This window comes from Artemia sp. Qi Xiang Cuo, chromosome 9 (genome assembly GCF_049724085.1).
Source record: "Artemia sp. Qi Xiang Cuo chromosome 9, ASM4972408v1, whole genome shotgun sequence".
Classification (NCBI taxonomy): Eukaryota; Metazoa; Arthropoda; class Branchiopoda; order Anostraca; family Artemiidae; genus Artemia; species Artemia sp. Qi Xiang Cuo.
In genome coordinates, this window is record NC_142802.1 from 12175202 (window position 1) to 12191023 (window position 15822).

General features: G+C 35.3%; 1 protein-coding gene across 1 annotated transcript in view; it reads left to right on the forward strand.

The window, feature by feature from the left end:
• The window catches only part of LOC148948314 (integrin alpha-4-like), an 86327-nt gene that overhangs the window by 52414 nt on the left and 18091 nt on the right, over positions 1-15822 (forward strand). Inside the window, exons 8-9 of the mRNA XM_089094884.1 lie at positions 8341-8529; positions 10690-10869. Of these exons, the coding sequence (XP_088951010.1) occupies positions 8341-8529; positions 10690-10869 (369 nt within the window). The remainder of the gene's footprint in view (positions 1-8340; positions 8530-10689; positions 10870-15822) is intronic.

Consider the following 15822-nt stretch of genomic DNA (forward strand, 5'->3'; position numbering starts at 1 on the left):
TTTAATATGATATTTGTCTCTCTATCTTTTTCTTACTATACCTTCTTATTTTATCTTTCTCTTCGCTTGTGGCAATATTCAAATTTTTTGGGAAGCGTGCAACTTACAAACAATTTCAAAAACCTGAAATTTAAAACGTTTGTTAATATAGAATGTCAATCTAGAACGTCAAATTTACGCATCGATATGAAATGAAAACGTTAATTACAAATACAATTTCAGATGTTTAATTTAGAATTGTTTATTCTATTGGTAGATTTATTTTAAATTTTAACGGGTTTGTTTTTAATTATATTTTGCAGTTATAAACGCTGAAAGATAATATATTCAAATAAGGAAATTGATTTTCTTTTTTAACATTTGGTGATTTTTCCTGGCTATTTTGGCAACTCTACATTTTATATTCGGGGAGGGGGCTAATTTTATTTTTTAATATGCCGGTAGGTATTTTAGTCTGACAAATTCTTTTTATCTGGTAGTGTTTCTTTTTATCTGGTATTTCTACTGGCAATTCTTTATCTGGCAATTCTTTTTATCTGGTAATTCTTTTTATCTGGTAATTCTTTTTATCTGGCCACCTCTTTTTATCTGGTTGCGTTTTACATAACATGAAGTGCATAACTACATCTTTTTTTCTAATTCTTTAGCCAGAACCCATAAGAGGTTCAATACGGAGATATTTTTTTTCAGAGATTGTGGCCAAATATAAAGTGTGGAAACTTTGCCAACTAATTGATGTTTTTAACATAGTAGAAGTTGTCTCTGATTAGATTTTTGAAAGCTAAATTCTAGTATGATGAATAGCAATAAAGGTTATAATTTTTTTGAATAATTTTTTGGACAAATTTCTGAACAATACCTTATTCATGCATTTTTGTGGCTGTAAACAATTGTGTTATTCAAAAATCTATTCGATCGAGCTGTATACAGGCATATATTTTTGTATTGCCTGAAAGGTACCAAAAGGTGAAAAGTATTTTGGTTTCGATGTACATTTTACAGTTTTATTAGAGCTGCTTAAATTGTACTTTTATAGCGAATTGTACCACCCGGATATTTACGCAGAGGGACGGCTTTTGGGCCTGTTTCCAAACGTTGAAATTTCTACGATTTTCCGCATAATTATATGCATGATCATTTAGTTCAGTTTTTCAAAATTCTCATTATATGCATGATCAATTATATGCATGATCATTGAGTTAAGTTTTTCAAAATTCTCCTTCTCCTTCTTCCACTCAATTACATTTGTTTACTTGTGCCCAAGGACTATTGTTCAAGTTCAAGTTCATTTAATTTCTCATTAAATCACTACAAGACAAAATAACACTTTTACAATATGAATCAATGTAAAACAAAATATTTACAGAGGGTGCCTATACAGTGAGTTATACTCGAAAACAGGCACCCTAAAAAAAAAAAAAAAAAGAAATAATAATAATAATAACAAATGATGAAAATACACTAGATATACTGGGAAGAAAATGAGACACCACACTGAACCCACAGCCCACACCTCAAATCAATAAATTACCACATAATTAAATAATTATCAACAATAGCACCGGCCAACATGACTTCAAATAAATGAATAGTTATCTATAATTACTTATTAGATATAGTTTGAATTTAGCTTTAGAAACTGGAATAGAAAAACGAGAATCTAGATTACTTTCATTAAAGTTCCAGAACTTTATTTTGAAATTTTTAGGAGAAAATCTGGATCTTTTAATTTAGATTCTAAGGTAATGTAATTCGGCTGAACTTCTTCTTAAACAGTAATTATTCTGGACAAAAGAAACTAAAGAGAAATTGCTAGAAATCAAAGACAATAGTAATAATTCTTTTATTTGTTTTAGTCTGAAAAGGACACAATTTGCAGTAAGGACTAGATCAACTGGCAATATTCTTAAAAATGTATAAAGGCTCTTAGTAGGGGATTTATTGGGGAGGGAAGATGGGGAAGGAAGGAGTTCTTTTAACGTATGAAGGGCATTATTTTGAAGATGTTGAAGGGGCTTAATAAGAGATTTGAAAGTATTTAAATAAGCAATTGGACAGTAATGAAAATAAGAATGGATTAGAGAATAATAATCTGACTTAAGAGCAGGGAAAGGGAGAAGGAATTTTAAATACCACAGTAACCCCGCAGTCCTTCCAAGCTGCATCCTTAGCCTATCAATATGAAGTTTCCGAGGTAAATTTTTATCAACTGTTAGCTTTAAATACTTAGAAGTCTCCTTTCTGGCACTGTTAACTAGTTCTCCGTTAAATCGGACAGATATTTGGGAAATCGACGGTACGGCATGAGAAATTCGAGAGAAGATGATAAAATGGGTCTTCGAAGAGTTTAACACCATGAGGTTGTCAGCAAACCACTGCAATAGCTTCTTAGACCAAAACAGAGGTTTTCTCTGACGGATGATTCATCTGAACCTGTGACAGAATTAGCCGTGTCGTCTGCGAATAGTACAGCAAGTTCATCATCGGTGATAGTGTCCAGAAGGTCATAGGCGTATATTAAAAATAGTAGTGGTCCAAGAATTGAACCTTGTGGTACTCCTACCTTTTCAAAACATGGCGTTTTTACCGATCTTACTGCACCTCCATCCACAAATTGATTCCCACCACTGAGGTAAGACTGGATGAGTAAGAGAGCATTACCTCTTATTCCGCAGTTGTCAAGCTTAACCAGAAGAATCGGATGAAAAATGGTGTCAAACGCTTTTTTTACATCCACAAATATTGTAGCTGGTATCACATCACGGTCCATCGCATCATTCAAAAACTGTGGCAAAACCAGTATAGAATGTTCGATTGAGTTCCCAGGCCTAAATCCAAACTGATACTTGTTGAAAAAGTTAGACCTAGTCAGATAATTCATCAGTCTCTTGTAAATGCAACGCTCCATAATTTTTGAAAAAGCAGAGAGAATAGAGATAGGGCGGTAGTTTGAAGGCAGCTTGGGGTCGCTACCTTTGTGGAGGGGTATAACCTTCGCCGACTTGAAGACAGTAGGAAAGATGCCATCTTTAAATGAAGAATTGACGATGTGTGCGATAACGCCGACATAGCAATCGATGGTGTTCTTTATGAGGTAATTTGACGACCCATCTGGACCTTCGGAGTGACCGTTTTTCATGGCTTGAACAATCTTCAGCAATTCGTCTTCAGTGACTGGCGACAGAAACATAGAGGAGCAAGACAGCGAAGGTAGGTATTTTTTGTAATTATCCGTGACGACAGTTGAAAGGCCATAAGCTTCCTCTACGGTTGTTTCTCAAATGCATGTAAAACATTTATTTAACGTGTTGGCTACTTCTTGTGGGGATGTTGAAGATGTTCCATCAGGCTTGGTTATGGTCTCAGGAAACGTATTAGTTTTTTGTTTATTCAGGCATTCATTTATCAGTGGCCATATCTTCTTTGGTGATCCTTCTGCTTCTTGAAACTGCTTATGGTAGTAAGCCTGTTTAGCTTTCCTGAGCAGGGTTGTCAGAGTGTTTTTATAATTCTTGAAGTCCGTACCATGTACATCAGGATTATCAATATATTGCCTGAATAGCATATTTTTGTGTTCAATACTGGTTAGTAAGCCTTGGGTGATCCAAGGTTTTTTCGGGGTTGCATACCTGGAGCGCTTTTTCGAAAAGGGGCAGGCAGAGTCAAGGGCAGAAGAGAATTTCTAAATAAATAGGGCAACCATTGCATCTGAGATGGTTTCTTCATAAACTGAAGTCCAGTCGCTACTAGCCAATTTAGCTCTCAAATTTTGTAATGATTTATTATCAATAGTCCTTCTTACTCCTATATTCGGGTTAGATTTCAGTCTATTTATCAAAAATTCACTATGTAACATAGAGTGATCCGATTCATCAGTTAATACGACATAACTCGAATGTAGATTGAAATCCGTAAAAATGTTGTCAATAACTGATGCCGACTGTTCACCAATACGTGTTGGTATTCTTGTTGTTGGAACCAATCCGGCAGAAAAGCAAGTAGTTAGTAAATCTACAGGTAGAGATCTTAATTCTTGGGTCTCCGAACTCACCAGTCCCAAATCTATATTAAAATCACCCATAAAAACCACTTTATGGTTCTTAAAAGTCATCCATTGTGTTAGCTAATTCAACTTACCAATAAAATTTGACGCACTTGATCCCGATGGTCGATAAAATAAGCATAGGAGTAGCTTCTCCTTACCAGACTTGATCTCAACCATAAAAGATTCAAACTCCATGTCTTGATACAAATCATTAAAATCCGTAATTTTATGGATAGGGAAATTATTTTCAATTAACTCTGAAACTCTACCTTTCGAGCATATAGGCCAATTTCTAGTTCCTATAGTGTATCCAGAAACACCAACCAAAGAACTATCAACATCAGTAAGAAAAATCTCACATATTCCCAAACTACCATTACGATTACTTTAAGTGAATGTGGATAGACAATCTAAACTACTAAGCACTTCTCTACAATTCCAAAACGCGATACGGGAGGATTCTAACTGATTAAATGGAGGGATTTTGTCATTATTTATATATTTACTACGAGGAAAAGACTGGATAAAAAGATCAGAAGATTCATCACCAGTTGATCCTACCGATTTAAATAATTTATTTAGGTCAAGTTGTTTTTTCTCAAAATCATGGAGCCGGTCCGATGTTCTCTCATTTAACAATATATATCATAATAATATCATACACATAAAACTTACCAAAATCAATATGAAATGATAGGCTAATGAGTAAAAGGTGGTACCTCGGATAATTCTCAGCATGCGAGGAGTGAAAAAACGAGCAGAACGAGAACTTTTTTTGCACAACTAGAGCTAGACAGAAAAGAAGGAAAACATGAAAATAATCACACATAATGACAAGGCACAAAAAACACACTATGACGAGATCAATTCCAATCTCTTTTTTCACTCACGGAATATAATAATAAATCAAAATCGATGTCACAACTAATTCATTAACTAATTTTGACGCTAGACCACGAAGATGAAGCAGATCCTTTAATTTCAAGCCATATGTCTATGCCTTTTTGACGAACTCGATAAGACGTTATTTCGCCTTTTATTTTCATCTCACGTGCTTTGGCCAATAGCTCACTTCTTCGGATATTCAGTTCAGGCGGCAAGTCTGTGCAAATAACGATACCACTGGCCTTAAGTTTACCGACGTTTGAAATTATAGCTTGAATCTCATTTTCGGACCCTAACGATACAAGCAAAGGCTTCACTTGCTTTTGCTTACTTTTGCGTTGGCGGGAGTCAGTAATAATTGCCGAACGAGAAGTAATGCGATAGCACTTAGTTATCATTACTGGCTCATCGATTCCTAACTTATTCGCAAAAAGGTTTTTCTCATTAGCTTCAGGCGTTTCATTAGATTTTTCTTCCGGTAATCCGTGAACCAACAAGTTAAGCTTTCGGTCTTTTACTTCAAAAGCAAGCAATCGTTTCTCTAGAGCTTCAGATTTAAGCTTCTGCTCCTCTAGTGTAGATTCTAGTTCAAGTATTTGTGAATCACGGGTTGTTGCATCAGTTTTTAACTACACAACTTCCGCCGAAATTGAGTCTATTTTGCTGGAAAACTCCACCTGAGACGCAATTATTTTGTCCAGTTTTTCTGCAAATAAACTAACAAATTTGTCAAATGACGACTGACTGACGTATGACATCTTTAAATACTACAAAATCCGCGATACTTTTTGTTCTTATACTTTCTGGCTTGTTCTGATAGTCTTTGGCTAATATGTATAATTGTTCTTTATTCTGCTAAAATTAGGAGACAAAAAAAAAGAAAATTCTGGCTTTTACTACTTTGTACTCGATATTGATCTCGGGCTCTTGCCAAGTTTTTAATTTTGTTTATCAAAAAGAATATAAGTTAGGCGGACTGAACACGTTTGTGCGATCTATTTTTCATATTTCTGGCAAATTTATGATATGCTTAAAGGTGTTCACTCCATTTCCTAAAAAGATATAAGCAATAGACAAATTGCGACATTGCAACTGGAAAAAGCAGACAAAGCTTGACTGAATTCAAGCAAAACGCTTGAAAAACTTTCCGGAATATTTTAAAGTTTATATTATCTCTACTCTAAAATTTAAGAAAGTGGACCGAGTACGCTAATCAGAAGTGCTAATCAGTTTTTCTTAAACTATGAAATTCTTATTTCACATTGTATTATTGACACATTTGTTCTAGATGTGGTGGTCGGAGCTCCATATGAAAATAGAAATATAGGTGCCGTATACGCTTATTGCGGTGCTTACGCTTATTGCGGTGTCTGTTCTTTAACGGAAAAGAACAGACATTAAATGAAATTTCCAATTTATTTTCCTTGTTAATAAATTATTTCCTTGTTTTCCTCTTTTCATGAAACTTGCTTCGTCTTTTTTTCATCTCTAGTCCGAATCTTTTGCGCTCTTTCAGTTCAGGCAAACGGAACTGGTCAAAACTCTCTAATCTTGTTGTGCTCTTTTGCGCTCTTTCAGTTCAGGCAAACGGAACTGGTCAAAACTCTCTAATCTTGTTGTGCTCTTTTGCGCTCTTTCAGTTCAGGCAAACGGAACTGGTCAAAACTCTCTAATCTTGTTCTCAATGGTGGCTCTTCTTGAAATTAAATAAAAAAAACAGGCTATTTTTTAACTGAGAGTAAGGAACGACGTTAAAACTTAAAACGAACAGAAGTTATTCCGTATATGAAAGGGGCTGTCCCCTCCTCAACGCCTCGCTCTTTACGCTAAAGTTTTTTATTGTTTAAAAAAATAGAGTCGTGAGTAAGAGTCTAACTTTAGCGTAAAGAGCAAGGCGTTGAGGAGGGGACAGCCCCTTTCATATACGGAATAATTTCTGTTCGTTTTAAGTTTTAACGTCGTTCGTTACTTTCAGCTAAAAAAAACTGTTTTTTTTTGAACGCTTTTGAATTAATGCAGGTTTTTATTTTGGCTCACCGTACATGAATAATTAAAACAAAATTTGCATGTTAATTTTACTTTTATTTGGTTAAATGGCTTTCTCAAAACTTGTTTAATTTTATTTACGAACGTTTTTGTTAGTAATAAATATACATAACTTACGAATTAACTAACGTACGAACTTATATATTCATAGATTTTTTATGGTTCGCCCCCGTATATTAGGGGGTTCGCCCCCTAGTCAATACCTTGCTCTTTAAGCTAAAGTTCGAATTTTGTTCCAATTCTGTAAAAATGACCCCTTAATCACAAAGGCCGTTAATTAGAATAAATAGCTGTTATGAAAGTACTAAAAAATCTTTGGCTTAAAGAGCGAGGTATTGACTAGGGGGTGAACACAATCGTATATGTAATATTTTATGTCGCTTTAAGTTTTGATGTTGCTCCTTGCTTTCAGTTGAAAAACTTGTTTTTTATATTTAATTTCTGATCTTTTTCTTTAATAATGCTGGGAAATCCGACGCCCCCTTAATAGCAATGTCCCTTCCCCCATGAAAACTTCCTTCGTGGAAAGATCCTCCCATATAACCCCGACCCACCCCCACCCCCCACTACCAGAAAAAATTCCCCCTGAAAATGTCTGTATACTTCCCAATAACAAATGCTATATGTTAACATTGGCTAAATTTCATAACTTTCAGCCCTCCCCCTGGGGGCTTCGAGGGATTAAGTCATCCTAAAAGACATACATATAATATTTTCGAATGCTGAACAAAATGGCTATCTCAAAATTTTAATTGGGTGACTTTGGGAAAAAAATGAGCGTGGGAGGGGCCTTGTTACCCTCAATTTTTTGGTCACTTAAAAAGGGAACTAGAAATTTTAATTTCCGTTCAAGTGAGCCCTCTCACAATATTCTAGGGCCAATGGGTCGATACGATCACTCCTGGGAAAAACAAAGAAACAAAAAAACAAATGAACAGCATCCATGATCTTTCTTCTGGCAAAAAATGCAAAATTCCACATTTTTGTAGATAGGTGCTTGAAACCTCTACAGTAGGGTTCTCTGATACGCTGAATATGATGGTGTGATTTTCATTGAGATTCTATAACTATTAAGGGGTCTTTCCCCCTTTTTTCGAAAATCAGCAAAATTTTCTGAGGCGCTTAACTTTTGATTGGTAAGGCTAAACTTGATGAAACTTATATATTTGATATCAGCATTCAAATTTGATTCTTTTGATGTATCTATTGGTATCAAAAATTCCGTTTTTTAGAGTTTGGGTTACCATTGAGCCTGGTCGCTCCTTACTTACAGTCGTTACCACGAACTGTTTGATCTATATTGCAAGTATGGAGTGTAACAGAAATTTACACAGCATTTGTGTTATTGACACATTTTTTTTTAGATGTGGCCATCGGAGCTCCATACGAAAATGAAAATATAGGTGCCGTATACATTTACCATGGTGCTAAGAACGGATTGCGTCCGAAAATTGTTCAGCGAATTGGTGGTGAATTCTTCAAGCCGCTTGTAACTACAAAAGGATTTGGAATAAGCATTGCATCTCAAGATGTTGATCAAAATGGATATAATGGTAATATTTTGCACATATTGAATTTGTCCCCGCATAAAAAACTTATTTCAAAATTGCATCTATCTCTATTGAGCAGCTCATTCCTTAAAAATGTATTTCAAAAATCCTAAAATTAGTGCCACTTATAAGATCGGTATAAAGTAAATTTCCATGAGTAACTAAAGAGCTGTTAAAATGAAAATGTAGGCAAATTGCTTCAGATTATATGTTTTGAAGCCATCGAGTAGTAAGCAAATACCTGGAATTTTAGTTCGATGTTTAGGAAGTGACTCGAATTTTCAATTGGCTAAAACTGAAAAGTATAGGAAACTATGGAAAGAATCATAAATATCTTATTTAGGCTTGGATGCCCTTAGTTACACGCTTTTTTTGCTATTTATGACTCTGATTTTATGTTTCAGAGCCACCAATTAGTGAGATAGTATTTGGAGTCTTAATTCGATCGATTAGAAAATAATTGAAATCACTAAAACCGGGCTATGTAAAATCTATAAAATAGGCTAAAACTGGGAAATTTGCGGATGCTATGAAAAGACCGTAGATGTTTGGGTTCTTTGGAGCTTAGACTTCGCTAAATCAAAGGGGAACTCTGTTACATACGATTCCCTTGCAGAAGCAAATCCTACACGTATGCCTGTTTCATGCTTTTTCATCGAACGAAATGTGTGATAATTTGTTTTGAAATAATTTATTATGCTGATTTTCTTGATTGTTACTTGAATAAAGTATTAATTTTTAATTTAACTTAATAGCTAAGTTTATTTAAGAAAAAACACACTCACAAAGAAAAGACTAAAAAAAGCAATACAATAGAACAATTATCCCTCCTTAAGCTCTATTGAAAAGAAGAATAAAAACCAAAGAACTAATTCTGCATTTCGATAACAATTTCTTGTGCCAAAAAATAGTAATTAATATATGCGCAATGCAGTGCCCATCTAGGCTAAAGGGTAAAAATTTCAGACTACCTTTAATAATATACCTATATTTTCATTTTTTGGCTATTTAACGGGTGAAAATAATCCCTTTTTTCAAAATACTCCCCCCCCCTCCACCTCACCTCAAGTCTATTCAACCATTCCAAAAACAAATCCTTATTATTATCCCATTTGTGGGGATTTAATCACACAATTTTCCACCAGATATAATCTGACATTATAAAAAGAGTAGGGGTATACAAACAATTTTTGCTTAACAGAACCGGACAAAAAGTCAAAGAATTGTTAACATGTTGATTAAATAGATTTGAATTGACAAAATGATTAATTTTGTCCGTTTTCATTGTCCCAGTTACTATGAATAGCGAGTTTGAACTCTTAGAAATGATACAAGAATGAGCTAGATTTATAAGAAATATATAGGTCAGAAAAAGTCATTGAAATATTGAAAAATACGGACAAAAGGCTCAAGGAAGTCACCCTCTAAACATGATTCGTCGCTGGCATAGGAAATAATTCGTTTAAATGCATTTTATTCTTTCCTGTTCGCCCATTTAATGATTCAAGCTTATTATATACACAGAAAAATGTTTTTATTAATCTTCAGATCAAATACAAGGTATTGTGCATATTTTCCGGTTAATGGGCTACTCCTAATAGGTTTTATTTCATTTTCATGTACTTTTGGGCATTTCCAATTACCGTACCTTGGACCTTAGTTCGTTTATTACCTTCAAAGACACAACGGTGGTTATTGAATAACCTCTTAAACTTCCCTCAGGTGGGCCGCTAAGTGGGTGTTTTCCTGCTCTCAGATGAGATTTATCTGAAGAGATCTTCTGCCCAATTCCCGTTAGTATGTCCTGTCCTATGTAGTGTGTTGTCTGGTCTTCCGCAGTGACAGTTGCCTTATGGTTGAAAATAAAGGAGCATTTGTGGAAATTTAGGATCTGGCATGTGAAGGATGTGTCCAAGATAATGTCTCACAACGGAGGTGATCTCTTGCTGGCCTGTGCAAGTGAAAATCATTTCATTGCTGATGCAGTCTCAGCAACGTTTCATCATCTGGCTATTGTGTACGACGTGAAAATTAATCACATACATATTCCAGATTAAAGAATTTTTACTGTTTTAAAGAAGAAAAACATCGTGCATTGAAAACAGGTTTGCTTCTTTTAGAAGGATATTTGAGCTCTCAGAAAATATACGTTTCCTTTTTTAGATCTTCTCATTGGATCATTTTTATCTGGCCAAGCTACTGTTTTGAGGACTAGCCCTGTAGTTAAGTTTTCAATGAAATTATCTTCAACACCATCTGTAATAATTGAGCCAAATGAAGGTGTTATTTTTATTGTTGATTTGTGTGTCAACTATACGACGAAGAGAAAGCCAGATAAAATTTGTGAGTATTTGATGATTTCATTTTTTTTTTCATGATATTTGATAAGAAATTGCTTTGAGGCTGCTTTGTTTCATTTACTTCCCTTTATATCAATTTGTCAATATTGAATAACAAAATAGTTCATGATAGCAGACTGTAAGTAAAGTGGGCCTATGCTAACTGTGACCAAAACTCTAAAAAATAGAAATTCGTAAGCAATATATGTATATAATTCTCCATTTTATGCTAGTTTCAAAGTTGTAAAATGTAATAAGTTTAAAGGACTCATCAAAAATTACTAGCTTAAGTAAATTTGCATAATTTAAGAAGAACGGCAGATACCCCCTTTAAAAGTGATTTGATGTTGATGAAACTTGCACGAGAAAATTGAGTGGGACCAACAATTTTATAAAGTTATTAAAAAAAGAAGTAAATTTTATATTTTTCAGGTCAAGGGTGCCTTTTTTCACCAGGAGTGATCGTTTCGAGTCTGTAGTCATATAATCAATAAATGTATCCCGCTCAAACGTGAATCACAAGTTATAGTGCCCGTTTTAAGCATTGACAATGACTGGAAAGAAACTATACCTCCTTTTGCAGCTTTTATCACACCCGATGCTTATCATGGGTAGCATTGGTATTGCGTTAAAACGTCAAGGTTGCTGTTTCAGTCAAGATAGTTGTCAATGTCAGGATCTGACCCAATTCACTGACCATATCTCAAAGAAAGCTGTGCGAAAAAAGTGGGTAAATTCCGCTTTCTAAGCCTATAATGACAGGAAGGTTGAGATGGCTAGGACACGGTCTGTGAGTGAAGAATAATAAATTGCCAAAGATAGTCCTTGTCAACAAGCCGCTTAGGGCCAAAGAAAGCAGATTGGTCCTGAATGGGGCGGGAGGATGTCGTAACGAAAAATCTAAAGGAAATGGGACCTCTTTGAGAGGGTGTTTAGCGGGAGGCTTTAAATCGATTGGGATGAAAGAGGAGCATGTGTAGCTGTGTTGGCCTTAGGTTGTTTTGTGATGCAGTGAGTTGTTAGTCGTAGCAGTACTAGTAGGTTCAGTAAAAATGGTCCAAATATATAAAATATCTGTCCAAAGGTGCCTTGACCCGTGCAAACCGAGGAAAAAGGACCCAAAGCTATGAACAATCGCTCATTTTATAGCAAGACTTCTAAATAAATTTTGAAGAAAAGTAGCTGTGCCAGGCATTATTGCACCCAACCTTCCGAATATTTTTATCAAGATTATTTTAGTTTTTTTGTTAAAATTAGGTTGAACAACCCCAATTTATAAATTGCATTAGAAAAGTGAGGATGTTACACCTTTTTGGACTTTGAATTAAGTATAAATTTTATCCGAACAAATTTTAGGATTCTAACGATCTTCCCTTTTTTATTCAATTGAAAAACTTAAGCAACTCTGTGCTCTAGGTCTGAACGTTAATTGTTAGAATCTTGAAAAGGCGTGGGCATATCATAATGCTTTTAGTCAAGCATTTGAGTCCTTAATGACTGACAGACTCAATACCTGCTCTTCCCTTTTCCCCCTCATGCTACGATACTTTCGAACTGGGGATCTAAGAAGATTAGAAAAGAGTTCGTTTGAAAGGAAAGATGTAGTGCTAATGCTCTGTTTATGAGTTATGATCTATTGGGAGGGGTAAAAAAACCTTCCTTGCCTTTTTGTTCCGGGATTAAATCACCGCAAAGTATTCTGTGACATTGAAAGTAAAAATAGTTTCTTCAATGAGAAAGAATAGAATACAAATAACTATGATTTTGTATCCCCGTGTATGACTATGTATCAGTTTCTCTCCGATTTTTTTTAAGTCGTCTTAACATCATTGGCTTCAATAAGGCTTGCAGCTTCTGGACCTGCTTTTCTGTCACCAGATCACCTAGACCTGAAAAAAAAACTTTCTTGTTATTGAACTGCTGAGGCCCAAGAAAAATTCAAAACTGAAAATACTTCACTCATTATTTTATACGAAGAACCCTGGAGGAAAACTTCTCTCTTACCAGAGAGAAGAATATGATGCTCGATCATCAGCAGTCTCAATCCTTTAGTAATTTATAATTCTTATTTTTCGACCTATAAGGCTCATTAATAATACACAGTCTCCATGGGAAACTTCTCCTTTAAAAACAATCATTTTAACATTCTGGAGAGACTTTTAGGCTCCATTATTTACTTCAACAAAGTCTATTGGGATGCTTTCATCCACCATAATCTTCAAAGCTTGGCTCTGATAAGGGAATTGAACGCAGCAAATAAGTAGATAAAGGCTGTGATGACTCATAGGTAGTAACTCTTACCCTGTTGCAATACCAGGTGAGGGTAAGATTATGCCCATGGAAGCCTCCACCAGACCCGAAGCCTGTTTTTTCTAGTCTTGTAAATTTAATTCGAGAGTCTTTGAAGCGTTTAAGAACTGCTATGCAAAATATCTTCATTGTATAATTTATCAGTAAAATACCTGGGTATTCCGAGGAAACTGCCTTATCACTCTTTTCACATATCGGTAGCAGCTCCTAAAGCTTACAATCTATTCCACATTTGTACAATTTTTTCCACTAGTGTAGGAGGGTGGGAAGAGAATTTTTCAGCAGAGATGTTTCCTTCACTAAGTGCTTTGTCGCTCTTTTAATTTTTGCGAGATCAAAGAGCATCAGCCAGTGTAGGTGGCAGTAGATATAGCTGGGAAGGCTCCCTTGACACATTCTGAAAACCAAGTTCGTCCCTGGAAACTTACAAAAAGGTTAAGTAGCCCAAATAAATGTGTAAATCAGTGAAATCACAAGTGGTGAGCAACTTGTTTTAACGGAAGCCGGAACTCTAAAAAGTAATAGGTTGGTAGCAACAAATGCATTGACACAATTTGGTAATTTAAAATTATTAAAAATCTTTAACATTAAAATTACTGATCAAAATTTAATGCTTAAGAAAATCTACATATTTTGGAAAATCGATGGAAATTTTCCCATAGGTAAGGGTAAAGTTACGATTATAAAATTTCACCACCAAATTAAAAATATCCGATATCCTTATTTCTAAGTTTTCAAGGCCCCATATGAAAATATACAGAAACATCCCCAATAAGGTCATTGAAAAAACTCTTGCTTAAATTAAAAAAACATCAACAAAGAAACATAGTTAAAAATATACTGTCAGGTGTTTCTGCAACTGGTATTAAACTGTTCAGTAAATAATAAAAAAACAGTTCAGTTCAGTTCAAAGAAATTGCCTATCACTTGTTAGTTGGCTTTGGTTCAACGCTCTGGTCCACTGACTTATTTAGGGCAAAATCCCCTAACCCTTCATATCATATATTAAAATTTTAACTTTCAAATTGCAAGGGTTTTAGACTAAGGGCTCATTAGACGTATTTTCTCTACACTTTTTAGACAATGAAATAATATCTTCCATGGCAAGAGGGATGCGAGACAATAGAATAGATCTCCGTAATTATTCTAAATAACAAGTCTCGTTCTTTGCTATGAACTCAACGTTGTTAGCAGAATGTTTTGTTTAAAAATTCAGATTTTCCCCACAGGAGGCAATCTCTCACCGTTTCATCATAATTTTTAATATTAAAAAAAATCCCCTAAAAGAAGGGAGTTTAGTGGGTAAACGTCAAATGTCCCTCCACCCCCCCCCCCCACACACACACACACCCACCCCTTCTGCTTTGATTTTATCTCATAAAAAGTTTGCAAACACGGACTCTAAAATGTGCCTTTTATGCTTTAGCCACCACCCCACAAGAAAAGATATGCTAACCTTCCCCTAATAGTTGTGTGCCAATATACAATACTGTATACACACTAGCATTACTGTGTGACCGACTAATAATAATAATAATTTATTTTTAACCCGCTAAGGTAACAAAAGCGGAGTATAAATAAAAGAAAAGAAAAAATACATACAAATCGACTAAATCACACACAGTAAAGACACTAAATCAATGAAGGAGGCGTACAAACCCATGATGAGCTGGGAGAGCCTTCACTGTATGGGGGAGTTTGTCAGCAAGCTCAACTAGCTTTTCAGTTATATCTGGAAGCCCAAACACTGAAACAAGGTTACGGTTCCGGTACCACGGAGGCAAATACAGTAGAAAACGCGAGAACCGAAAATAATAAGAACGTAATGACCGGGTAATTTTTCGCCCAAGAATGGGATAAACACCAGAAAGGAACAAAATTGAATGATCAGTAAAAACAGAATACAATTTAGCAAGGGTCTTCCTACTGTATTTCCCCCGATTGGCAACAATTTTGGAGTAAGATACTTGGATCTTTTTCTTACAATTCGCCACGGCTTGTTCTCGGAGAGATTTAAGATTTTTAGCAATGTTTATACCCAACCACCGAAAAGAAGAAACACATGGGACAGAAAAAGAAGCGCAATCTAAAGGCGAGTTACAATAAATATTAAACGAAAGATATTCACATTTAGAGAAATTCAGTGATAGACCAATCTTACTAAGGTTTGTTGCAACAGTAGATACAGAAACAGAAAGACCTTTTCTAGTCCTACTAATTAGAAGTATATCATCAGCATACGCTATGTAAGAAAGATTTATCGCCTGAAAAATACAAGTGGTTGGGATAGAAGATAAAACAGAAGAAATGCAAAGTTTAAAGATAGAAGGGGAAAGGACAGCACCTTGTCTGACACCACGCCGAACCGGAATTTTAGAATCGGAAATAACCCCTTCAGCTTTTATTCGTAGAAAAGAATTGGCATACCAATAACGAAGGAGAGAAACCAGAGAAAGATTAATGCCATGACTAAAAAGGGAAAACAGAGCTTGTGAGTGGACGACGCTGTCAAAAGCCTTGGAAAGGTCCAAGGCGCAAAGATGGAGCTCATATCCCTTTTTAGTCGCAGCAATAAGAAGATTAATTAGAACCCGATGGGCTTGCTGGCACCCCACCCCAGACGAAAATCCTAGCTGATTTTCGCCAA